Source organism: Melospiza georgiana, chromosome 5, assembly GCF_028018845.1.
Source record: "Melospiza georgiana isolate bMelGeo1 chromosome 5, bMelGeo1.pri, whole genome shotgun sequence".
In the NCBI taxonomy this organism is placed as follows: Eukaryota; Metazoa; Chordata; class Aves; order Passeriformes; family Passerellidae; genus Melospiza; species Melospiza georgiana.
Window position 1 is genome coordinate 46,814,060 of NC_080434.1, and position 27,550 is coordinate 46,841,609.

The window sequence follows — 27,550 nt, forward strand, 5'->3', positions numbered from 1 at the left end:
GGTCCTACAAATATAACTAATGGGGCTTTAAAAAAAATCATGTTTGCACTCAGGAAAGGACATAAAACAGGTATCCAAATGTTCTTTTTGTTTGCAGACTGATAGGTTAGCAAAAACTTCTGAGATCAAAGTCACAGGAGAGAGCTGAAACTTGTAAGTGACAGGAGAAGAGTGATTAAGTGCAATTAATTGGGAGAAGAGCAAAGCTGGGACTGCGGTCCCCGCAGGCATGAGGAGCAGAGCAGAATTCAGCATGAGCTCCAGCCACAGAGCAAACACACACAAAGCAGCACACATGAAGGTCACCAGATAACAGCCTGAATGATTAAACACAGCTAGAGCCCTTCCCTGCACCAGTCCCCAGGCAGCCTTGTCTTGTCACCATTTGTAGGTTTACTTGTGAGGGTACAGCTGTCTGTTCCTTTAAATACTGACAGCAGCCACCCTCCCCACCAGAACAAATCTCTCAGATGTGAAACCACTGATGCTCTTCAAGACACAGCAATAAACATGGACATAGAGGAGTAACTCACGCTCCCCAGGCACTGAGCTGACTCCACCACGTCCTCACAGACCTCACTTTGAAGTGTGTCACACAAACACACACTCCTTTTGCCTCTTTCCTCAAGCAAATCTGGCCCCACTCCAGGGAACATGTATAAAACCTTGCATACCCTGCTTCTGCTCCCATGCTGGCATGTATTTCTCCCTGCTGAAATCCCTTCTCCCAGCACTGGCACTTTGGGATGGCAGTGCAGTGGGCTTGCTCTTTGAGCAGCTGCTGTAAGGCTGATATTTACACAAGGACTGCAGAAATGAGACTAGGCAGGCTACTGCTGGTCTATAAAATTATGATGCATTAAGTGGTTTCCCTAAATTGTTATTTGGGATAAAAATTAATTCTATTATGTATTACATTATATTCAACAACATACTTGTGAATTTATATGCACACACCTTTACTGCATTATATTTTAATAAACACATACTATAATTCAATATCTCCTAATAATTACAACTGCAAATGTTGGACCAAGTTTCACAAAACTGCTATTAGTGCTAGAATTCTTTCTGCATTTGTATCTTTTTTGAAGATAAAAAGAAAAAAGTGCAGGCTTCTTGGGGAGTGGGAGTTATTTGCTCATTTGGAAGAGAGAATTGAAGGGAATTAACTGATTCACAAAATGACAAAAAACAAAGCCAAGTCAAAGCATTTCCTAAGGTGTTTCTCCTATTATCCTCATTTTCCTTCTGATTCATTGTGAATCAAGCAACTTCATTGTCTGAAAATGCTGAATTTACAGTATTCTAAAGCTTCAAATTATGAACTCAATATTTTATCCTAAACCATACAGCACTGCAAAGGTGAAATGAATATTAAAAATAAGATTCTTCAATAGTTTTTGGACTGATTTTCTTCTCTCCTTACTAGAAATCAAGGTTGAGATTTGGGGGCTGCTTTAAGAAATATTTTTTTTAACAATGCAGTCCAGTTTCCCTCATATTCACTTAGAGTTATCTAAAATTTTTTTAAACTCTTATTTTAACATTTTGTTGTAAGAAAAATCCTAAATGTTTCAGTTTAGGTGTTTAGAACATCCACTGCTTTTCAAAAAAAGGTAAGAACATTCATTATTTGGCTAACTCATTCTGAGGTTTGAAGCCTTTTGACAGGACAAGAAGACACAGCCTCAAGCCACGCCAGGTTGGACATCAGGAAGAATTTTTTCTCTCAAACAGTCATCAAGGATTGGAATGGGCTGCCCAGGGAGGCAGTGGAGTCACTGTTCCTGGAAGTGTTCAAGAAACAGCTGGATGTGACACTTAGTGACACGATCTAGGTGACAAGCCAGTAAACTGGCCACGGTGTTCAGTCAAAGATTGGACTCAAGGACCTTTCCAACTTTAATAATTCCATTACTCTGTGGCCCAAATAAAGCAAATGCATTAGAGGAAAAGTGAAGTGAATTGCAGGCAGTGGCTATAAAGAACATAAGACATCTTCTTGGCATGCTCTGCCCAAAAAAACCAAAACACTCCACAAATATACCCAGTCGTATAAATACACAATATTGCACCATAATAATAACAACAATAACAATAATAATAATAATATAGTTGTTGTTAATAATGATATAAGAATTAACAGGTTAGAGAACCAAAAAACTAAAACTGACTTAATGGGCAGTTAAACAACATTTTTTTCTTCTTGTTCAGAAACAAAGGCTTGATTTATGCCACAGCAGCCATGCTCTGCTCTGCAGACCAAATGATTCATTTCCTCACAAACCTTTCTGCTGCAGTCAGTATTGTATCATCAGAATGCCATATGCAGGCTCTAGCCATGCAGATCCAGTCACAGTTCCACAGTATAAGAACACTTAGAATTTATGGAACATATCTTTATCTCTATAAAAAACAAATATTAAATTATGCTACTTATTATAGCTCTCCAACTAAAGCAGGATCAAACTTCAGAATAACACCTTCTAGAGCTACATAACATGAAAAGGCAGCAGTGCTACTCATGTGGGGAGCTTGCTTTAGTGGTTTACATGTGGTAAAAGTAATGAATGAAAACTTGTAAAAGCTATGCAATAATCACAATCATAACCAACAGCAGAGTCCATAGCACCATCTGTGAAGCACTGATTGCATGTACATAACAGAGAGTCCTTGCTTGGGCTTTTGTGGATTTACTGCTGGACACCTGGACTCTGTCATGCATTACAGGTACTGCTTTTGTTGCCATGGGCAATAAAGTTTTGCATAAACAAATGCACGTGACAAATTTGATACCCAGTTTAGTTTTGTGCCTGGGCAAAACTGAGTCTGGTCCCTGGGAGAAATGGGGTTAGACACCTGTGGTCAGCTGTGCCCATGCCATAAATGAGTAGCAACACAAAAGAAAGCAAATCTCAGAGAGTCAAAGGTTCCCAGAGTTCAGAAGTCACCAGTGGAACAGCCCGGTCATGGGGCCAGAAGACCTCCAAGGAAAGGGTTAACACTGCAGAGCAGACTGGAGGCAAGGAGGATATTTTTAACCCACCTGACAGAAGTAAATATGTGAGATTATAGCAAAAACATGGTCAGTAATATTTAGTGTCCAACTTAAAATATCTACACTTGCTTTTTTGAGACTACTTAATGCTATGTAGTTATTAACACATTTAAAATACAACTGTTAACTGCAGACAGTTATGATGTTCAGCAATTCTATTAATTGGATTTGATTGAAATTATTAAAATTAGCTACAACTTCTAACTGAGGCACATATGAAGTGAAGGATATAGAATTTAGGACCACGTGAACTCAGGTTAGCTCAAGGGATGCAGAGGTACACAGAAAACACTGCAGCAACAACTGGAGTTTTTTTAAGGTATATAGCCTTATATGCACATTCGTGTATTCCATGGACATATATGAGACTAAAAGAATGGCTTGGGTAGAAAAGGATCCTAAAGATCATCTAGTTCCTGCCCCTCTGCCATGGGCAGGGACACCTTCCACTAGACCAGGTTGCTCAGAGTCTCATCCAAACTGACCTTGAACACTTCCAGGGATGGAGCATCCACAACTTCTCTGGGCAACCTATTCCAGTGCCTCACCATCCTCACAGTAAAGATTTTTTTCTAATATCTAATTTAAACCGACTCTCAGTCAGAAGCCATTCCCATTTTCCTATCACTACATGCTCTTGTAAGAAGTCCCTCTCCATCTTTCTTACAGCATCAGCCTTCCTTCAGATGCTGTAAAGCCAAAATTAGGTCCCCCCAAAGACAGGAGACCTAATTTTGATCTCCTGGACCTGATGTTCTCCAGGATGAACAATCTCAATAGTCTCAGTCTTTCCTTGTATGAGAAGTGTTCTCTCCCTCTGGTCATCTCGGTGGCCCTCCTCTAACTGGTCCATGTCCTTCCTGTGTTGCGGACCACAACTGCTTTGGATGCAGCCAGGACACATTTGGCTTTCTGGACTGTGAGTGCCTGTGGCTGGGTCATGTCCAGCCTTTCCTCCACCAACACACCCCCAGGTCTCTCTCAGCAGGGCTGCTCTGGATCTGTTCATCCCCAGCCTGTGTTGATACCCAGGAGTTGTGCTGACCCAGGTGCAGCACCTTGTACTCGGGTGTGTTAAATTGTGTGAGATTCCCATGGGCCCCCTTGGAATGTCCTGGTCCCTTTGGACAGCATCCTGCCCTCCAGGTGTGTCAACAGCACCACTAAGCTTGGTGTCATCTGCAAATTTGCTGAGACTACATTCAATCCTATTGTCTACATCATTACAAAGATAATAAATAGCACTGGCTCCCATATGGACCACTGAGAGTCACCACCGGTCACTGATGCCCATCAGGACTCTGGATTAAATGGTCCAACACATTCCTTACTCATCTAGCCCTCCCCCCCCCCAAAAATCCATCTCTTCCCAGTCTAGATATTGTGAGGGATCACATCAAAGGCTTTACAGACAAACTCTTCAGAAAAAAAAAACTTTGACTGCAGTAGTGAAGGTTGTAGGAAACTGGAGAAATTACTAAATGTAAACCAACTGGGAAGTGGGAAGTGCTGGGGGAACAGAGTTCTGTGTTTGTGGAACAATGTCCTGCTCCACATCCCAACCCCACTGAGCCTTAGTCAGCCTCTGGTCTGGTCCAAAACAGCAGCCTGACCTCATGGCCTGTGGTGAGCCCCAAAATGATGCCAGCCACATCCAGGAAACACTAAAGCACAGCCTGGGGGAGGGCCCAGCAGACCAGAGCAGAAAAAAAAGGACAGTAACACGTGTGCTGAGCTGGCATGGTCCACTGGATCCTAAGGTGGTGATTGTATACCTTTTTTTCTTTGTTTCTTCCCAAAATATACTGGAAACCAGACTAAAAAATACTACTCAATGCCTTAGTGCCTTGTTGTGTCTGGATAAGTTACAGTTCACCAAGTTAAAGTTTACTAAGTTTGTTAAGTGCCTTACTTTTTCTGGATGTTGTTTTGAAATTTGCCAAGTACATTATTCTACCCAAAAGTTCTAAAATTTGCAACTAAAAATTTGCTGTCAAATTCCCTGAGAATTTTGTTCTTTCTCCCATGTATCACCCAGAGTGAATCAAATTACCTTCTGCTAAACCTGCTGAGTGGGCCAGGGCATTACAAAGGTGATTTCTCAAACCAGACAAGCTGCAATTTGTAAATAAGCACAGTGCAGATAAAATGAGGAAAAATGCAGTCTAGCAACCAATGCCACTGTCACAGTTCTGCATGACAAACAACAGCATTTGACATCTTGTCAGAGCCACAATGGGGTCTTCAGCTTTTCTTTCACCCTGACAATATAGAATAGTCCCACAAAAACACCTGGGCTGAGAAAGAATTATTTCAGTGACCCTTCTGGCTTACAGCCCATCTGCCTCTTACTGGTGCAGCCTCTGTCTGAAAAGGCTCCTGAAGAGTGCCAGGAATGGGGAACTTCAAGGCATTGGGAACCTGTCCTTTAACTGCTGGAAAGGGTTCCAGCAGGCAGGTGCATGAGGGGATGTGAGGGGATGTACCTTGGGCCAAATGGAACCCTCACATGTGAATTAACAGTTGTGTGCTCACAAGCTCACCTACGTTGTTTTTTTCCGGCCTCCCATCCAAGGAAACACAATAACCCGAAGCACACGGTTTGTCAGATATCAGGTGTTGGTATCAGGCTACCAGATCCCAGCAGCTCGTGACAGTGTTCAGCAGGCTGTGTGGGTGGCTGAAAGATTAATCTACTTGCCAGAAAAAACACAGCAGGGCTCTTCAGTACAGCCCACCCTTGCGCTGTCAGCAGGGGATGTTGGAACAGGGTGCTTGGGAAGAACATCAAACCCACTTGTATGAGCTGAGGGTGTCTGTCCTTCCTGCAAACATGAGCAGTGGATGAGGCAATGACTGCCAAAGCTTCAGGGCTGAGAGCAGTATGGCACTGCTCATCATCATAGCCCCCAGATGGGCCGGCGTAGGCTACTGCAAAATATCTACCAAGCCTGGAACAGGATCCGGAAAGGACAAAAAAAAAATCAGCTTACTTCTTTCTTCCTCTTAGCAACTTACAACTCTGACAGCTCTGTGAAGTTCTGGCACTTCCTTTCTTTCACTTGTCAATCTCAAAAACAACCACAACAAACAGAAAAACCCAAGAAAACCAAAATAAATTGAAAAATACTTCTTTTACATCTTTTGTTTTGCTCACCCACCTAAGACCACTATGGTACAGAATAGTCTCTACATTCCCAGCACTGACCTCTGGAGTAACATGTGGTCATTCTCCATTTGAAAAGACCAAGAAATCATTTATGATGGGTCTCCTAAAGCACAAATGCTAAGATTTAGAAGACAATGTAGCCTTAGGAAGAAAGACTCTGCAATTTTCTTCAAGCTTTTAATTACTTCCGTCCCATAGTCTCCAACATAACTTTCCCAGTCATTAAATTAATCTCCTTTGGCTCTTTGTTGTCTTCTTACTATGCCAATCCCGGTTTGCAATTATTAAGGCTTCTGTTATACTGGAGTCCCTGCCAGTTACCCAACTTCCCACCTACCAGCTCACTCTGTATCCTGCTCTTTCTCAAGTCCCAGTCACCTGTCCCCAGCCCTTATCTCCCCTTCACATCCATCACATCCCATGTTTGTGTACTGGCCTGCTAACCAGGTTCCTTGTGACATCTGTACCCATGCCCCCCTAACCTGCTCTTCCCTGTGCCAGCTGGATCTCAGGCTCGTCCAGCATCCCGTGGGGCTTTCCCCCCTCACACTTCCTGCCCAAGCACCAGCAGAGGAATCACTGTGAAAGGAGAGAGGAGTGGATGCCAGAGCTGATCCAAATGAAGAGATCACAGCAAAGCTCTGAGCTGCTCTGCTCAGAACCCTGTTCTCTCTGGAGACATCACACACAGACAAATGTGCCACAGGCAGCACTGATGAGGGAACAAGGTACAACCTGATCAACATCAGGGTACACAGATGTTGAAGACCAAGGAGACCACAAGAGACCTCAAAGAGTAATCTGTTCCACCACACTGCTCCAGAAAGAATTCCACTATATTTATGTCATTCCTGATTACTACTCAGTGTTTAATGATGTTAAAATCATGAAAATCCAAACTCAGTAATCCATTCTATTGCTTCAACCTCATTATTGCTGAGTCCACTACATATCATCTGGTTGGGCACAGGCACAGACAACATTGCTTCACAACACCTTTGTGACATTAGAAAATTATATGTCTTGTTAACCATGACAGTCATCATTCTTTGAGCTGAAACAACTCCAGACGTTTCAGCATTCATTCATAAGTCATATATTCTAAATATTTTAATTATTTTCATTCATCTCCTCTGGATACTCTCCAATTCATACACTTTTTTGTAGAAGTGTGTAGCCTGCCTGGACATGGTGTTACAGTTGAGGAGGACCTCTCCTGTCTTCCATGCTGTTGTCCTATCTTATGTATCACCATACAATGTTTGCTTTTATTGCAGCAGCAATTTGAGTAATCTACCATAAACCAAAGCTCTTCCAAAGAATCACTGCCCAATCCCTTCCTTATACAGTTCATAATTACAACATCTTTGTCCTGTTGAAAACCTTGATTTTAATTCTGTCTCCAGCATAGCCACAGTGCCACTTCAATTGCTACTGCTGATATAGGCAAGTACCCCTGAGGTCACTGTTAAAAATACTCTGTGGCACTGGGTGTTGAATAAACATGTAATCTCTCATTTTGTTTCCTAAAATTTTCACAGGTATGTGAAAACTACAATAGTTTGTAGACCTAGTATTATAACTTTATTTGTAGACTAGCATATTGTAGACTTATGACAGAAAATTTGGGCAGACTTTCATGAAGACAGTAAAAATGAAGATCAGACAAAAGGACACTGCCTTAGCAGGATCTGGAGCCTAGCTAAAAACCAGAGCAGTACCATGTTTCTGAACTGTATTAGGATTTTTTAGCAAGGCAAAACAACTAATCTAATTCTCAATTAATTAATAATTACAATAAAAACATCACAATTATGTGTGATGAGCTACAGAGCACATGGCTAAAATTTGCCAAAGTTATAAGCAAAAGAAAAGAGATTCTGCAACATGGAAGGCGCTTTGGTTTTGTCGGCAGATGAATCCACTCAACCCAACTATCTCACATATGTGCCAACAGATACTCAAAGATAATACAGATTCACAGGGTTTCCTATCACTATTTTTCTCATCTGGCCTAAACTGTTCCACAGATCACTGTAATTGTATTTTTTTCTTTTTTTTTTAATGTGCTGAAGTTTCAAATGCAGCTTTCTTAAAAGCCACAGAGAAAGACAGCATGTTACTTTGAAGAAAATCAACTTTCTTTGAAGAGCAACATGAAAGTCAGAATTTGGTACGGTTCATTTCACTTCAATTCTTTTCATCACACTCCCTGCACATTTCAACTTAACGTTAAACATAATCCTTAACGTGCAGCATCCTCCTACAGAAGCCTTACCACAAATCACTAGACTGAGCTGCTTCATGAAGCTGCCCCAGTCTGACAGCTGACTTTCAAAACATGCTGAGTAATGAAAGAGATGGTCAAGCATGCCAGCAAAATGCACAGCAGTTTGCACTCCCAAACACTAAAGTGTGAGGAAAGTTTTTACTTATTTCCATCATTTTCTTACTGTTTTTCTCGAGGCAATAATGGAGAAGAAAATAAGGCTTTCACATGTGTTAGCATCAAAACAATAAGCCATTTCAAAGCAATGTTGGGATGTGAGTTAAACACACTAAAATCATCTGCATATGACAGTATTTTCTTAAATGGCCTTGTTAGAGGCATGAAACTTTTACTCCCATAATTTGGTACACAGCCTACATATATAAAGAGGAAAACTGAACTATATTTAAAAATATATCAATGTACTTTACACATTTGTAGTGGTATCTGAATCAGCTCCATTCTGTGTGGCAAAACAGCACTGTAAGCCACTTACCCAGGATAATATGCAGCAAGATCTCTACATTTTTCTTCCCACCAAACTTAATTACCAAATCATTGTGATTTGGCTCATGTGATGCACAGGTCTTGAACGGCATCAATTTAAAAATATTTGTTACAAGTCAATTTTATTTCTTTGTAAGGCTTCACCAATATAAGTGAAAATGCTGAATGTGAAGCAAGGGTAAATGCTGTGTTCTTCTGACAAAATATATTTTAGCTCATAAAGAGAGAAGTTGTGTAATGTAGAGAGTCAAAAGGAGTAAAAGTTCCTTCAGGAAATGATGGGGAAAAAATAAGAGTAAGGTCTACAAAACAACTGATTGTTCCTTAAAGGCAGAACTCATGGAGTCTCCATGGAAACAAACACAATTTTTATTCATTACTAACTAATTTAAATAACAGATAAAAAAAATTGGCCCCTCCAGTAGAAGCAGTAATGTAATTAAAGTTAACCCTGTAACTTTAGTTTCCCTTCTATCATACCACTTAACATCAATTAATTCTATTTTACAGTGCACTTTATACAACTTTATTATATCTTGTTCAAATACATTGGCTCGATGTCAAAATGCAGGTGTTTAGAGCATCTCAATATTTAGATCATGCTGATGGCAGCTATTATGCAACTACATCACCCTGAGTCTGTCGATTCCAAAAAATTTACTGTACTTTTCCAATATATCAATAGTAGGTTTATCTATTTTTGACATGATTCTCTTATTTGGGCTTTTATGGAATAAAGGCTGCATTGATTTTCTGGAAGGGGAAAAAAATCCCTCTCAACAATCAGATTCAGCAATTTTCAAATATGAATAATTCAGAATATGAAGAAAAGTCTTGTCTCTTGGCTTGTGAGGACTAAAAGTCAAAACATAGTCATTCAAGCTAACACTGTCTCTAAAAATCCTGTTTGTGTTAGATTTCATTCTAAAACAATCAAATATATTCATATTCATAAATTCATCATCACCTTTCACTCAACACTTATTATGCCGTGTGTTTCTTATTTAAAAAGAGCTTACCTGACACATCTATAATAGGAATACTGAAATAACTCCAAACTACATTAGTAACAGACTAATCTATTTTCAGTGACTGAGATACCTGGCAAAACATTATTCAGAGTGACTAAGAGCCCAAGCAGAAGAAGCTGCAAAAGTTATTTTTATTGCTGTAATCAGAAGTGTGAAACCAAAACGGCTGCTTTTTAGTATCTGTATTTAAAGTGAAATATGATTGCCAAACATTATTTTTAGTAGTTAATAAATTTTGTTAAGGTTTCAAGGAACTGTATGTTGAAAAAAAACCAAATGCCTTTCAATTTCACAAATGGAAATTTGTGAAATTTCTGAAATTACTTGCATAACCTCACAAAACAACAAACCAAAATAAGACCTATAAAGGAACAAACTTTGAGGGGGGTGTGGGAAAGAAAGAAAAAAGTCGATGTCTTAGCACAGGACCCAGCAAGCCATTCATGCTTCAGACCAACTGTGTTTCCAACCAGTGCAATTTTAAAAATTCCGTTATACATTATATAAATAAAAAGTAGTGTTTTCTTATAAGTGTGAAGCAATTCTCTCTAAAATGTAGGATTGCCCAAGTGGGTGTTTGACAACGGCCCTTAATTTTAGAACAGGGTGCACTAAGACAAATTTTCCTGTTGGAGAAAAATAGACCCAATACCAACCAGAAGCAACCTCTTTGCTATATACCATTTTTACTAACAAATATTTCCACAGTAGTTCTTGCAATTATTCAACTGGAGAACAAACAAATGTACAAATCACTTTTATATAAAATTTCAATACACTTCACAATGTTCAATTCAAGCTAATTGCTGCAATGAAATATTCAACCCCAAACACAATGTCTAACCTGATAAACTGATAGCAGCCAAGGAAGGGTTGAATTTGTCTATGTGATGAATTCCTGATCTGGATTCAAACCACCCAAAGAAAGTAATACACAAAACTGCTGGCTACTGCAGCATCAATGGCTTTGTTAAAGAAACTCATGATAACATTTACGCCTATTGATTAATGTTTTGGTACAGTTACAAGACTTAATCGTCTATGCAAGATGCAATTAGATTTATTTCAGTGACGGGAATTTACTGAGCATGCATTACTAAATACCAAATAAAAGTCAGTTCTGACTCCAATTTATCATCTTTAATCTATTAAAACATGTTACTGCTATCTTAAATAACCCAGAGTCTAAGAAAAGAGCTCTTTTAATACAGTAACGTTTAAGGTATGTATAGAAAATGTGTTTGGGAAGATAACAAATTATATTATCTATGTATCTATTATCGAAAGAATATCTATTATTAGGCCTGTGGTTGCAAATTACTCTTCCCTTTCTCCATGGTCCCATCCCCCCAACAGCAGATCATTTTCAGTGCCATTATTGTCAGGCATATTAAATTTTCAGGATGCACAGTTGTGGTTTCCAGGTCTCTACTCCTTGAACTGTGTTTTAACTGGGCATTTTTACACTTAAAATTACAGAGCAGAGACGTAACAACGGTTTTACATCCTACAGCTACGGAGAGCCAGATCTGTAACTGACTAGTGGCAACACCACCAGCAAAATTAATTAAAAACCCCCAAACCGTCATTCATTAAAAATCCCCCCGTGACATAGAAAAGATGCGCGTTACACACATTTCTGCCGCTGGCACAGACGTTTTCTGACTGAGGAGATGGATTTCCCGTGTGAATGCCATTACCTCTGCCTTACCTGCTCCAGCTGTTGGGAAGGGCAAAGGCAGAGGGACGCGGCCCCGGAGCGGAGCGGAGCCCGCTGGATCTGGCGGCACTTGTGTGACAAATGGCTCACGGGAGCGCGAACAAAGCGATGCTGCTCGAGAGAAGCATCGCAGGGAACAAAGTCATCTCTTTGACAGCTCCTGCTTTTTTTTCAGCGAAGCTGAAACAATACAGGACTCCCCGGGAAACCGCTAACAAAGGGGAAGCAGAAGGAATCGGAGAGAACCAGCTCAGCCATTGAATTCCGCGGCAGCAGTGAAGTGACACCTTCTGAAAATCACCCGCACGCCTCCTTACACCTTCCACCGAACAAAGGCAGCCCAGCAGCGGCGGGGAGCTACTTACGGGGGGGTTCTGGCCGTCCTCCCGGCGCAGCCTCCTGCCGCTGGGCTGCTGGCCGCTGGCGTTGCCGAGCCAAAGGGCACACGCAGCACAGGGCGGGCAGCACAAAGCGGCGGGGACAGCCCCGCACGGCGAACGCTCCCGGGGCGGCAAGGCCGGGATGCGGAGCCCCGCGGGAGGCTGCGGAGCTCGGGCTGCGGCGAGGCTCCCCGCTCCCGGCGCCGCGGCGGGGGAAGGGGTGGGGCCGGGGTCCTACCTGCGCTGCCTCTCCGCGCTGCCAGGAGGACGCGCTGGCGGCTGCTGCGGGCGCGGTGCCGCCCAGCCCGTCGGATGCCGCCCCCGCCGCGGCCGCCCCATGGCAGCAACGCCGCCGCTCACGGGCGCCCCGCAGCGCCGCGCCCCGGCCGCGCCCGCATCCCGGCCCCGAAAGGGTAAAGCCGGGTCTGTCCGCATTCACCGGGACCCCGCACCGCTGCACTGCCCGAGGAGGAGAGGTTCGCAGCTCCAGGTGCACCGCTCTCTGAACCCCCGCTGGTTCTCCCAGCAAGACCAAAGTCTGAACCCAGCGCCTAGCCCGTGCTGTAGCTAGGCAATTCCTTATCCCCTTAATTTACTGAAAATTAGGAAAAACTGCAAGGAACAAAACCAGAACCCACTGTCCCCCAGCACAGAAATCAGCCTCCTTTCTTATAGCCCTATATCCAGTATTTGTATCAGCTCTTCTGGGGCCCCACTCTTCCAGTTCAGCACTCTGTGCTTTACCAGTGCTGCACACCTGTTTCCCGAGCTTCTCAGGGAGAACATGGTAAAAGCACATGCTGCTCTTAGTCCCATCCAGGCTCTTCCACTTTTGAAACCAACTTTGGTCACACAATTCCTGATCCTCCATCACTGACACAGATGTGCTTTGTTAGCCAGCTCTCCAGATTCAGGTGGTCCCTGGAGAAAAAAGCCTTGCAGCTTTGGATTTTGCCTGCTACCTTAATTTTTTGATCCAGTCAGAAGTGGTCCTACTGATATTCTTAAAAGAAAACGTAAGATCCATGCTGGGTTGGACCAAAGAGCTATCATCTTCCCCTTTTCTTTTGTCTCTGACTGTGCCCAATACCAGGGGTTTTAAAGGAAGAATACAAGTTTAGGTGGGCATTAACTGATATTCTCCCACTCCTTGGTGAGCTATTGCTCAGTGAATTCCTGTGTCCAAGTGATATTTGTGAGAAAAACCAGTCTGTGACTCCAAATAAACACTAATTGCTAGAAATCACTTTTTCACCTGCAGTCTTCTAGAGAAGACTAATCATACAAGCCCTGGGAGGCACAGTCTGTTCAGTCCCATCACAACTAAAGCCACAGTTTAAAGGCCACTGATAATTCAGAAGTTTAAGCTCATGCACCAGGTCTATTTAGACAGCGGTTAGGTATATTGACTGCTACTTTTAACATTAGGTGTTACATATGTATAGATGGATTTATAACCAAAGTATATAGACACAAAGCACCTTGATTACCAGAGCTGAATTTTGTAGCAATCCTCTAAAAGATTCAGGGGTTTTGCCATGTTTGGCTTTACTGCTCTCTAGAGCACTTGCACATTTTTAAGAGGTAGAATTGGGTGCTAGAGAGAGAAAACTTCTAAAGTATCCACCAGGAAAGAGGTGAATCCAGCTTTTGCCAATTCCCTCAGATCGATCAAACTGCTCAATTACATCAGACCTTTGTTGGCAAAGGTGAAACTTTTCACTTTCCTGGAGCAGGAAATAAGTATTTGGTTTTTTTTTTTTTCTTAAGAACCAACAACTTCTGGAAAGTGATGCAATCACAGATCTCATTCATCAAATGATGAATAGGGTTCAGGCATGCATAGCTTTATTAGTGAGTCTTGTTCTTTGAGTTTAGTTTATCTTATTATAGAAATATTAAAAATCTAGAATTTCTGTGGAGAAACCTGAACCTTCTCAGGATGTGCCATGATCACTGGAAAAGACCCAGGTCCACTAGGTGGCACAAGGAATCCACGTAAAAGCCAGCAGCAAGCCGGGAGTGCCTTTCCTTCCATTCGGCATCTTTATGGATTCATGCAAAGCAAGTGGGCACAGATAAAGATTGCAGACACAGCTATAGTCCAGCAACCCACACACATCTTTTCATAAAGACACGTTCAGATGTCAATGGGTTCCTCTGGACTAGAAGCTCAGTGAAAATCTCCCCAAAGAGCAGTATCTGCTCCTGCAGACCTTGACTGACTCACAGCTGAGTAACCATGCTGAAACTCATTTCTGTGTTTGTATTCATGAAAATACAGCCATTCCTGCTCAGGAGCATTTAAACTGAGAAAAAGCTAACATAATTTCATTTCCCCCCCCCTCCTCCATTTTCCATCATGCCATTCTACTTAGTTTAATTCCTGGGCTATCACCTTGAAATGGTAAAGGACATACTGACAACACTGCTGGGGCAGCTCTGCTTGGATAATGTTGAGCTTGCAGCACACACAGGTGGGAGAGGCGACCACCATGATAAATTCTGAAACTCGCCCAAGTTCTAACACAGATACAACTAATACTGAGACAAAACAATGGCAATTATTTTTATGCTTGTAATTTTTAAAATGTCAAAGATCATAATTTAGATAGCAAGTGTAGGAAAGTTTCCTGCAGCCCCAGGGTTGTTGCCCCTTTGAAGACTGCCTCGTGCAACAAACCCTTGCTCAAAACAGGGTCACCTGCAGTTGTCCAGGACTGTTCCCAAGTGGGTTTTGAATACCTCTGTGGAGGAGACTCCACAACTTCTCTGGACAGCCTGTCGCACTGTTTGATCACCTCCGTGGAAAAAACACCCCTGATGTTTCACTTGAATTCCTTGTATTTCAATTTGCACTCAGTCTTGTACCTCCCCCTCTCCCAACCAAGAGGAGATGTTTTACTCCCACTCCCACCCATGGTTACACATGGAGAAGTGTGTAGCAGGTTCCCCTCCTTGAGCCCTCGCTTCTCAAGGCTCAACAGCCCCAGCTTGCTCAGACTGTCCTCATATGAGAGACGCCCCAACCCCTTAATCGTCTTTGGGCTCTTTGCCACACTTCCCAAGAACATGTCCATGTTGTCTTGGGAGCCTGATGGAAGACTCTCTATGCTGGGAGTTGGTTACCTTGGGCAGGCCATGCCTACAGCCCAATGTTGCCATCTCATTGCAAATCCCCCATACCTTCTTGGTGATTTCTCACGTACAGCTCCTTGCAGTACTGATTCATTCTTCTTCATCACAGCCAACAAACTCCATCTCTCTCCTCACCCAGCTACCCCACTCTTTTGTAGCACTCGTCTTTATTGGACACAGCTGTGGCCTGTTAAGGCCAGGCCTGTTCCTAATCTTTGGTGATTGGTACAGCTGCAACTCCTCAGGTGTGAGACTGCCTTCTGCACTATCTTTATCTTCTTACATTCTATCCTGGACAGCCCAAATGTGGGCAGGGGATCTGCTGGAGCCCCCTGTGCCAGCCCAGCTGCTGTGCTGGGGCAGGGATAACCCTGCAGCCTGATGGAGATGGATGGGGTGGTTCTCTGCCTCTGTGGCCAGAGCCCTGTAACAGCAGTGCAGCCCCTGACACCTTTCAGCTATTGCTAAAAGTGCTCTCACAGCAGCAAGGCCTTCTCTCCCCCACACCATTTATAGTGCAGCATGGATGGTAAGGCTTCAGCTCAGGAATTAATATTGCTGCAGCTACTACGATCTTTGTGTGGCCTATGAAGGGTCAGAGGATGAAATGAAACTGGAATATCTTTTTATCTAAAGTTGCACCTCTGGCTCACTTCAAGTACCAAAGCCACACACCCCTGGTTTCTTACACTGCTGGCAAAACAAAGAAGTGTAAAGTTCTCTCCCAAGGAATGATCTAACCCCCCAAAATCTGCAGGTTTCATTAAGGAGTAACAGCATTTGCCCAGGGCTGCCATATATATGTCAAATTCTGTATAAAACATTTTAAAATGGAAGACTGAATCTCTCATCTTAGATTTTTTTTTTTTAAATTAGCAATACACAGGAATATCAGTGTTTCTCCATTGAGGGTGACAAAAAAAGAACAAATTTGGCTTCCCAACTGAACCCTAGATTTACTTATCTTTAGGTTAATTACCTAAATTTTAGGGACATAATGTAAGACACAAAACCCCCAAAACCAATTAATTTTATGGATCTCTCAAAACCATATTATGATGTTTAGTTGAGAAATTCAGGTTTTAATAAACTGAAAACACCTGTCCTTTTATAATCTCTAGACTCCCCTGCTTCTGATGCTAGACTCTCATTGCTTTGTAGAAAAACAGTTCCAATGATTACTGTTCTCCTATATTATTTCTCTAAAGCTGTTTTTCCCCCCCATCCCAATTGCAGACAACTTGAGTATATGGAGTATTATCATAATTTCATGTCTCCCTCACTCCCCCTGTAACTCGCCCCAGCTGAGGACTACACACAGCAGCCAAGGGTGTGAGAACAGCAGGGAAGCCTCTGGGAGCAGAGCCCAGGTGAGCCACATTAACATCTTGCCCACATAAGGCTCATTTCATACATAGCATAAGCAGTAGTCCATGGATTTAAATCTTTCACAAATTTGTGCTTGTTTTCTACTTCATTAATTGAAATGCTTGATTTAAAAGCAAGGTTGATTAAAAATTACTTTTTTTTTATTCTAGTTGCTTATATAAATGTATATAAAACAATAGTAACAAGAAGACAAATTGACAGCTGTACTACAGCCTGAATATTAGTACTGTTTTAATACTAGAAATCTGCACAGGCTTTGGTCACCACAATAATACCAATTTTATTACAACACCTGTGTTCAATGAGGTCCTAATTCTTTGTAACTGATATATCCTATATATGTAGGAATGACTATTAATTGAAGTGTTATGGTTTTAATTGTAATGCCAAAATATGCATTTTTCAGTAAGATGAAATACACTGTTTTCAATAAAGTGGAATACTAGCTTTAAAAAATAATTCCAATTTAAAAGGGTTTATTTACAAAATAGGATATTTAAAAGTCACCACTGAAGGCACCAAGAGCAGGACACGAGTTTTCTCCTCCTTACTAAATTAACCTGAATAATTAACACCAATTAGCATCAGTGTAAATTACTGACTTAATTACAAACAGTCTTAATAGGTAAGTAACAGAGACAAAATCCTCCTCACTCCTGTAACTGGCAAATGAAAGACCTAGAAAGTAAAATGTGTAAGACGCACCCACTGTGAATACACATAGCTGAGAAGCCTCAAGTGATACGAGTATTTTCAGGTACTTCTGAATTGGTGCTCTAAGCTGCCTTTAATCAGTACAATTTAATACATAATATATGATACAATATTTTCAGTTAACACAATATTATTCGTAAACTTTAAGTAGAACAATCTTGTTGCAAACTAGATAAAATCTAAGCAAAAAGAGATGTTTTTTCCCCCATGCTATTTAATATGTTGTTTGCCTCTTAGAGATGCTGGTAATCACAGGTTTTTATTGTTGTTGGGCAAGCAGAACTTTTGGCCAGTGCAAGGATGTGCAGCAATGCATCCTCCCGTTTCTAGTGCTCTGTGCAATTCCTATGAATACACACCATGTCACCCTGCTGGCATGTAATTATTCAGAAAACTCTGTGTTACTCACTGCATCTTACTTTAAAGCCTGAGTTTGAAATGCTCCTCTGCTAAATACCCCAGATATTTTCAAGATTAGTTCTCACTTCATTTACCTAATATGTATGTCACAGCATAAAGTCCTGCGTCACCTCTATAACAGCTTGAGCTACAGGTTGCTTTGAGCTTTTAATACCAAAATTTGAAAAACATCTCCAGCTATGATTCAATAGTTTGAATATAAAATACTTTGAGAATTTTTAAATATTTAAAGCATTTCAATACATAATTAAAATTTTTTATCTTCACTTTTCATTAAATATGGGGATATTTAAAATGCAATGTCACACAAAGGTTAAAAAAAGGGAGATTGATAGAAAAAATAATAAAGAATAACTGATATATATTTTTTATTAAGAAAAGGTACAGTAAACAAAACACATTCACAAAATAGGTAATTGATACTTTTAAATACCATTAAGAAAAACCTGAAAACAGAAAACACTTGTTAGAAACCCAAACATAGGAAATCATCATGAGTAGAAAACATACACTGGCTCAGCATTTTTAACACAGTTGGGGATGTTATTCTATGTTAGCACACATTAAGATGAATAAACTTCTCCAATCTTATGACATAAGCAAACAAATAAAATAGAAAAATGAAAACAAGAGATTGTCAAATCATTACTCATTTCCTTCTTTAAATTATTATGTTTCCAAAAAAAGTAAGAAAACTTAGCCAGGTTTGATACAAAACCTGTCAAACAGCCAGAAAAAGTCAGTCACTCCTGCCAGTTGTGAAAGCAGAATTTTGCAAAGTTGATTACTTCACCCGTTCTCAGAGGTTTCAAAGGTAATCAGTGATTTGAAGTAAACAGAGGTAAAATACAAGTATTCATAATTTATATTTAAAAAGTCCTTGTAACAAGGTAATGCTTCAGCTACTCAAGTACTGGTTATTCCTTGATGGTCACATTTCTGTGGAGAAAGAAAAGATGTCAAAATAAAGGTAACTATTATATTTTACTAATTAATATTAGGATAAAAAGTAGTAATTAGCTTTAGTCTCCTCAGATGGTCTTCTGTTACTCCCAAATATCAACTATTAGCATATTACTTAAAACTCTACACCACTGCCCCATTGCTAAAATAATTTATAAAAAGTAATAGTGAGATCAGGAGGAAGAGAAAATTTCTTGAGAAGATGAAATCGGGTCAGAGAGAGACAGCTGTAACACTACAGAACACTAATTACAGAGTACACTTCACTCTGGTAAGCTCCCAAGAAGGAATAAACAAGAAGGATGAAAGATGGTAACAGCTCTGCTGAGATCACTCTACTGTAATTGATACATTTAAAAGGCAAGAAGCATAACAACTGCATGTGAATTCAGTTGTTAAAAACCACATTCTTTAAAAATACACACTACATGAAAATGGGGTATTTTCTGGTAAGATATGGTACAGAGTTGACATTGTTAAACTAGGGATACAAATATTAGATAAAAATAGTGTACTACATGGTATCCTCAAAGCACAGCAACTGGACTTTTTATTGCTCTCAGGACTCACTGTAAAGCAAGGAAGACTAAAGACAATTCTCTACTGATGACACTCCTCAGAAATATATCATCTGTCATCACCTCAGTCAAAATGTCGTTTTGCAACATAACAGGGTATGCCTAGGGGCTCACCAGTAAAGCAAAAGCATATCTGCTGTCTCATCCCCACTGTCAGTATCTCATTTGCTACAGTTTCCACTTTTGCTTTACCCAAAAATTTGCAGAAGAAAAAAATTGCTGACAAAGTGGGTTCATGCCAGGCTGAGCTCAGTTCTCAAGAAAACTGTATTTTTGTTAACAAAAGTAAACTTAGAACAAGCCATATGTATTTACCAGCAAAAATAAACTTTAAAATCTGTTAGTTAGATTCATGACCTGTCACACCACACATATTTCCTACAACAATCACTCTTTATCTCTTCCTCTCCTTCCTCTCTTCACTACAATTTATTATTCAATATAGGACAGGTGGGATATACAGTCAACAATCAGGCCTGCAACACGTAACTGGCATGATCTAAACCAAAACTGATCTCTAAAAGAACAAACATGACAGTGAAAATGAACAGGTAGAGGCCAATTTTGATTTCTTTTTTATGGACTATAGTGATCACAATCTTAGACATTCATAGATTCAAGCACTAACAATGAAAAATACATTAATTATTTTTATGCACTTGTTTTGGAGATAGTTTCATCTAGTCTAGGGTTCAAATGCATTTTAGTTGGGTTCTTCTCTGGAGTGTCTTTCCTTCATTGCTGTACTCAGGAGAATTTCATGGCATTGCTCTTAATATGAACCATTCACTGTTTGGAGATAACTATTTTCAATAATAAACTGGTCAAGTATATCTGGATATAATAAATGGTAGTAATATGCAGGCAACATATATTTGAAAGCTGTCAGGTGGTGCAAGGCCATTAAGAAAAAGAGGAAGGAGAATCCATTATATTATATGGTCTTTGGAGAGCACTTTGCATTTATTGGTTGCAATCAATATTTTATAGTAGGAGAGACAGCAAAAGCAGAACTTAGGAACATCTGAAGCGTGCAACAATTTCATACAATCACAAAGGTATTATTTAGAACCAGTTTACACCTGACTCTTAAGCAGGAAAGACCTGCTAACCTGCAATCACTTACTTTTCAGCTGCTGCGTGCTCAGCTGTCCTGGCGGCGCCGCGCTCCGGGGAGTGCGCGGGGGACCTGAGCGTGGAGCTGAGCGTGGAGCTGAGCGGGGGCGAGGCGCGCAGCGAGGACGTGCTCAGCCCGTGCCGGCGCATCTCCTGGATCGCGCGCTCCCTGCAACACACAGCACCCGCCACTGCACCATGGTCAAGGAACCTAACAGAGTCTCCCTTTCTCATAAAGCCCCTCCACTCTAATTCTTGAGAAGGGAATTTTTTTATTTCCCGGAGAAGGCAGTTTTTTTTTTTTTTAGAAGCAGCGGTAAACTCACAAATCTTACGAAGAAATTCAGAAACTGTATAAAAGTTTTTCTTTAATCACTTTTCAAGATTAAAATATTAAATTTTGTATGACAAGAGGAACAGATTTTCCATAAAAATTCCTCACTATTCAAAAAAGCGACAGTTTTAAAAGTGAGAAAGAAGAAGTAAGGAGGGAGAGTCAACTCACTGAAAAACCAGCGTCTTACCGTTCAAATCGCTCAGTTGTCAGTTTCCTTTTTAAAACATCAGTGTCAGTCTGCATCTGTGCAACTTTACTTCGAAGCATGGAAACCTCTCTATTATTGCTGCTTCTAAAAAAAAATCATGAGAAGCAACAAAGTTTTCTTTCAACAATGACAGCTAGGAGCTTAGAGAAGTTAGAGAAAGATAAAAGCAGATACTGAACATGTTGTTTCATAGAGTAAATCAAAGATTAATTAGAAGCAACAAGAACCAAATGAATGCAACAGAATGTTTCTGGAAGAACCTAAGGTGAGAATGAAGCAAGAAGCTGGCAAGCCTCTCACTACATCCTGACTACATCACACTCTCTTTCAGACAAAGATAAAAACAAACATGTTTGATAAAAACAGACAAAACAATTAAATAGTTTATTGCTTTACTGGTTTTTGTTGCAATTTGAGATTGTCTTTGTGTAAAAAAAAAAAAAAAGAATAAAAAGGCAGTAAATATCCACAAAAAAATTACAAACTTAACAGACAGTGGCTTCAGTAAAAATTGTATCAAGTAGGCTGGAACTATCTGGTTAGCCATGAACACAACTGAACCAAATCTAAGTAAAAATTGTATTAAATCAAATACCAGATCAGCAAAACCCAGAGTCTGAAAGCTGGTTAACTACACCCTTGATATTTGCCTCCAGCTGTTTCAAGTGCAAGAATCAAAATTAAAAGGAGCCTTGACAATCTTCAGAAACATGATTAATATACTTCTCAGTAAATCATCAGCTTGGCTTATGCAATGCTTGGTTGCAAAATACCATCAATTACATTATAAATGAAGAAAAATAAATTGTTGCATGTAAAATAAGTTGTCTAAGCAAGAATCCAGACAGCTATATACAGTCTTCAAAGCCACTGTGGGGTGGAGTGTTCAAAAGTCCCTTGTGGAGAAGCAAAGTTGCTCTAGTTTATTGCTAAAGCACTGGACTGGAGTTGTGAAAAATGAGTTCCACTCCCAGCTCAGTCACAGACTTCCTGTCTGGCACCCGCTGGTCTTTGACTCCAGGAAGATGAAAGCTACTCAAGAGATTTGTTCCAAATAAAACTGCAGAATATTTTTTTCCATGTTCCCTATTCATCAGTAAAATTCCTAGAGTGGTGTCTTGATCCAGTATGTTGAGAACAGATGCAGAGGACAAGACATCTTGATGACAGTTTATATGTCCTTCAAAGACAGGCATATGCTTTCAGGATGGAGGTAAGAATTCAGGGCCCAATAACATTATTGTGAAATAAAGAAAGAAAGCAAACAGTCTGTGAGCTTTGAGGTCATTCTGTGTCAATGACATTTAAACAAAATTAAGAGCATTAAGTAAATCACACCAAAATTTAGTAATATTTTGAATCCCTTGATGCACAGTAATCATCAGATAAGGTTACATGATGATCCACAATTTTCAGACGATATCTGTCTCTTTCACAGTAGATACATATAGCTCTCAAGAAATAGTTTAGCTATTCCATAATCTTTGTTTATTTAATTCTTTAATAACTCTAGAGCATCAAGACTTCATTTACTGTACTATCACCCATGCAGTACTCAAAGTAACAACTACTTGTTCTTTACACAACTCATAATTTCAGCACTGGAAAAATTCACAAGTTAAACTTAATTCTGAGAATCCTTCTAAAGTCAGAGGTTGTAGCAGTGCTGTTTTCTAAATAAAGCAGAGGAACAGGTACTGTAAAGCTAAAACTTTAAATAATGTTCAAAAACATTGGCACATGATTCTTGTCAGTTAGAGCTGAAATTCTGCTAAGTCAAATGAATTTCTGTATTTTGCAAGACACAAACACAATTGTCACATACATTAGTCACAGCTGTGAGCATTTAAAGTTCCTGCTCCTTAGACTACAACTACCACAAACCACACACTAGAAAATAAGATATACACAGCTAGTTCTCACACGTGAACACTTGCCTAGTAGCATGCAGAACCTTTGAGATAAACAATGGAAAACAATTCAACAGAATGGTCACTCTTCCTCCAAGAGAATATTTTCCTTCTTCCTGCAAATATCTCACCCTATTAACACTGCAAGTATTAACATTTACAAAAAACAAATGAACCCTACAATGTGTGCAAAAGAAAAAATAGTGAAAAAATTACCATGTACATAGTTAAACAGTTTTATAATGTTTGTACACAAAGTAACTGGATTTAATTTAAAAAAATCAATTTAATTTAAAAACTCCTTTCTTTTTAATTTCTTTTTGTTTGCTTGTTTGTTTTTGGTATTTTGTTTGTTTGTTTTTTGAATTTTGTTGGTTTGTATTTTTTCTAACTTTCACATTTAACTTTGTAATCAGGACATTCTATTAGCTTATGTTTGTTGTATGGAATTAACATTTTTTCCCCCAAGTAAACAAAAATCAACAATACCAAAACATGAAGCAATTACTTGCACAGGGGCAATAATAATGTCATCATCTCCAGATTCACTGAGAACATTGCTACTTGAGGTGGACCATCATAAGTTATCACAAGTTGTAGCCTCTACAGAAATCAACCAAAAACATACTTCTTGCACATCTGTGTCACCAAGTTCCAGACAGTTTAGGTGGGCTACATTCTATATCTCATGAGGAGTATTACCTGTTCCATTAACTTCCACATGTCCTAAGTAAGTGTTTACTAAACAGGTGGATTTCTACATCTGAAATTCTGCTTTGACTTTACTCTTCACCACCATCTGCACACTGCTGCTACTCCTCCTTCCTGCTATTTAATGCAGAGCTACCACTAGTTCCTGCTGATGTATCCTTAGGAGAATTTCACACACACAAAGTACCTCCTCTCTTAACTTCATTGCTCCAAACAGATCAGTCTTTCCTATACAAGTGTTGCTAACAGTTATTGCTTCTTTAGGCAGATCCACAGCAGAAGTTGCTGCTGGCCCCATTTAGTGGAGGTGTCAGGTTTAGTTCTGTTTGCATTTCAAAGGAATAAGTGACACAGGACTTTTCCCACAACAGTTAATATCAACTGCAGCAAAAGTACTTTTGCTTTTTTAAAAGCACTATGACTTCACTATTTATTATGTAAGTGAAAATGTATGTATCATTATGTAATAATGATTTATGTAATCAAAGCAAGGACAACAGGCATCTTCAGTAGATAAGCAATTCACATTTACCATGAATTTAATACACTTGGGGTTTTTTGGGAGCAGTAAACACATGTTGAAATTTTGTGCAGAGGATGTTTCCTTTGGAACTCCTGTTTGAGTTTACTGTTTGCACTAAACTGATGTCTACCAAAGTACTGATTAATTCAAAGCAATATGAAAGACCTGTAAAGAAACTTTAAGTAAATGATGCCATAAAAGGCCAAAATACATTCCTGCAAAAATTTGCTCAGCCATACTAAACACCCAGATTTTGTGAATAAGTATTGTTACATAGAAATAGTTCTTTTGCAAACCACATAACACACATACATTTGTTAAAACTTACAGTTTGCTCTCGGCCAGGGTCAGCTTGTCTTTCAGTAACTGAATTTCGGTATCTTTGTCTTGGGACGTTAATTGATTCTGAAATTCTTTGTCTCTACTAGTAGCCAATAACGTTTCAAGATTCTGAACTGTAAGTCTCTCACTGGACAGCTGCTTTTTCAGCAACTCTCCTTCTGATTTTGTATCTTCTAATTCTCCTAGAACCTAAGGCACAAATTTTATATGTTATTAATACACTCATTTACAAACAAAGAGAATTTTATTTTGTGAAGAGTTGTTACAAAAACTGAAATGATTGGAAGTTTCATAAAAAAGAATAGGAAACTGAATGCAAAAAATAATGTAAAGCCTACAATTCTTTTAAACTGTACTTAATTTAAAACTATTCAAGCTGTGCATCTGTCAAATGTTTTACTGGCATTATTGAGTGCTGGAAATGTTTAGGTGAGTACTTCAAACATGAACTGGCTTTTAACAGTAGAACTTTAGACAAGTACAAAAATAGTATTTACTATACTTCATTCTATTTGACTAGGTCAGCTCACAATGGGCCTCTTGGCTTTTGCTGAAAATGTAGGAATATTTGTTTTCCTCTTCAGTTCTGTGAATATAAACAAATTTTACTGTTCTCAAGGTCTTGAATATTACAGTCACAGAAAGGCTGACCTAGCCACTAAATGAAGACAAAATCAGCTGTAAAGAAAAACGTTCAGAAAATATGAATATTTAGAACTTTTAAAATTATTTCAAAATATTCAATTAATTCCAGCTGTATCTAAATTTCTTAATTGAAAAGAAGCCATTAGGGTAGGGTCTTTACTATTTAAATAAGAAGTGCACTATTTGCTTTTTATAAAGTTTGAGTATATTAAAAAACCAAAAAGAAATATATATATATATATATATATATATATATATATATATATATATATATAATCTGTCTGTGGTACAGCTTAAAACTACACCTGCAACATTTTGCAGTGATAATGAATCAAAGAAACTCTCTCTTTTTGTACAAAACCCACAGCTACAGATCTGTGTATGGTAGAATTTATAACTTATATAAAACCACAAAACTAATGATGTAAATTAACTTACCTTGCTCTAAGAAGCAATTATTTTCTCCAAAACCTATTAAAAGCAAAGGAAGTTACTTTGTTACAGCAAATGAAATTTGCCTTTGCTGCTTACCCTCTCATAATCCATGCTTTTGGATGTCAGCTGTCGAGCTAAAAGTTCTTTGCTAGCCTCAAGTTTCACACAGAGTTCTCTCACAGAAGTGAGGTCTGCCAACACAGATGCCTTATCCTGATTTTCACGTTTAAGATCCTCTTCCAATCTGGACATATTTTTGGTTATGGAGGAGATCTGAGATTCATATACTTGATGTGCAACAATATGCTAAACAAAACCAAATACGGATACATTTTCAGTGTTAAATTTAAGAGTTTCCTGTTGAATAACCTGGGTTTTTTAACACTTTATTTTCCCATCAAAGTTAATTTTCCCTGTAAAATTAACTTAACATTCCTTTCCTCTCCCTAAAACATAGGTAAAGGCAACTAATAAACCATCTCTGCAGTTTTTAATCACCAACTTGAGTAATTATACAAGTACTATAAAAGGGTGGAACAAAAATTAAAAAGCTTAAACCCCAAACATACGACCTATTTTTTAACTCAGCTTACAATATAATCTCTAACTCTTTCTGGCTAATTATGAGTATGGAACAAAATGTAGTCAATCCACCACAATTATGCTCTAGAACTTCTTTAGAACTTCCCTTATTGCTTCTAAAATATAAATCTCATTATGTTCTATGATATTAGTCTAGGATTCAGTATTATGGAATTTTGATTCTGAATTTGGATGTCTACCAGATTTTTACCTTGATTCCAGCCACCAATGCTTCAAATACTTAATTCAAAGTTTCAGAGAAATGTAAGAACCAAGCTTGCAAAATACTCATAAAGCTATATGCAAATGTTCTGAAGCAACTAAAGAAAAGTTTCTTACAATGTCATAGTAACAGTGATAACCCAACAGAAGTGATCTAAAACCATGAAAATATATGCCATGTTTTTAATTTTGGGCAAGCAGGGGTGAAGCAAAGTAAAGCACATCTAAACTAACAGTAACTCATCAGTTACTGTTTCAAAAACTCCAGTGGTCATATTTGAAACACTCACATACAGAAATAATTTTCCATTAAGCTGTTAAAAATCATACATTGACTTTATTAAAAGGAACTTGGATGTATCCACTGTCCTAGGTGGAATTTCACTGCACAAGTCATTACCCCTTGAATCTCTTTTTCCAGAAACTCTACTCTCTCTCGAAGATGTCTCCGATCTGTATCTACCGAAAGGAGTTCCAGTCGCACGGAGCTGCTTTCTCCTTCAGCTTGGTGAGCCTTCATTTCCCAGCCTTCAGCTTGGCTATGCAGCATCCGGAACTTCTCTAACAATTCTTGGTTTTCTTTTTCCTAATGAAACAGTAAATCACTCTGCAATGATCAACATACCCTCAAGTTGTCTGACCTCATTTCATGCCTATTCCTTACAATATCTATTCTTTTTTGTTCCCCAGAAAGCAGAACTTCCTTCATTTTCTCAATCCCACTATCCAGCAACTATTAAAATTCATCATCCCTTTTCCAAGTCCAAATAGCAAATAAATACAGTTATGACATTAAGTTTTATTAAAATGGAATTACACTTAGGAGTTGCTATTGAGTTTTAAGGCTCCCAGGAGAGGGGTTATTTTGGATCTCTCTGCATTGTCAAGGGTCACATTACTGAGATACACTGCGTGCTGCCCTTTCCAAGAAATTCCATTTTCAGCTCTTTTAGTTACTTTACTCTTATAAATATTTGTATTACAGCAGTGCCTGAAACACTGGTAATCTACTACAGCATATACACCTTAGGAGTCTATCAGAAAGGTACAAAAATGCAAGCTTTGGTGCTCACCATTTGTGCAGTGATAGAAAAAATGTTGCTTGTGAATTTTACTTTGGCCAAGTGTGGACTTTAAGGCAGGGATAAATTTTTCTTATTTACCTCCATTCCCTGCTCAC

The 27,550-nt window shown here is 39.3% G+C and overlaps 2 protein-coding genes across 7 annotated transcripts in view; both read right to left on the reverse strand.

The window, feature by feature from the left end:
• The window catches only part of CRACD (capping protein inhibiting regulator of actin dynamics), a 126,670-nt gene extending 114,212 nt beyond the window's left edge, over positions 1–12,458 (reverse strand). For 4 of the 6 annotated variants that reach the window (XM_058025100.1, XM_058025103.1, XM_058025105.1 and 1 more), the window contains exon 1: positions 12,376–12,458. The gene's annotated coding sequence lies outside the window, so the exon portion shown is untranslated. Of the gene's footprint in view, positions 1–11,748; positions 11,877–12,122; positions 12,324–12,375 lie in introns of those variants that run through there. The other 2 variants (XM_058025101.1, XM_058025102.1) reach the window with 2 other exon arrangements.
• Positions 12,459–18,142: 5,684 nt separating this feature from the next.
• The window catches only part of CEP135 (centrosomal protein 135), a 31,281-nt gene continuing 21,873 nt past the window's right edge, over positions 18,143–27,550 (reverse strand). The window contains exons 21-26 of the mRNA XM_058025266.1: positions 26,771–26,956; positions 25,663–25,872; positions 24,473–24,675; positions 20,980–21,084; positions 20,466–20,624; positions 18,143–18,737 (exon numbers count right to left, since the gene is read on the reverse strand). Of these exons, the coding sequence (XP_057881249.1) occupies positions 18,716–18,737; positions 20,466–20,624; positions 20,980–21,084; positions 24,473–24,675; positions 25,663–25,872; positions 26,771–26,956 (885 nt within the window). The 3' untranslated portion in view covers positions 18,143–18,715. The remainder of the gene's footprint in view (positions 18,738–20,465; positions 20,625–20,979; positions 21,085–24,472; positions 24,676–25,662; positions 25,873–26,770; positions 26,957–27,550) is intronic.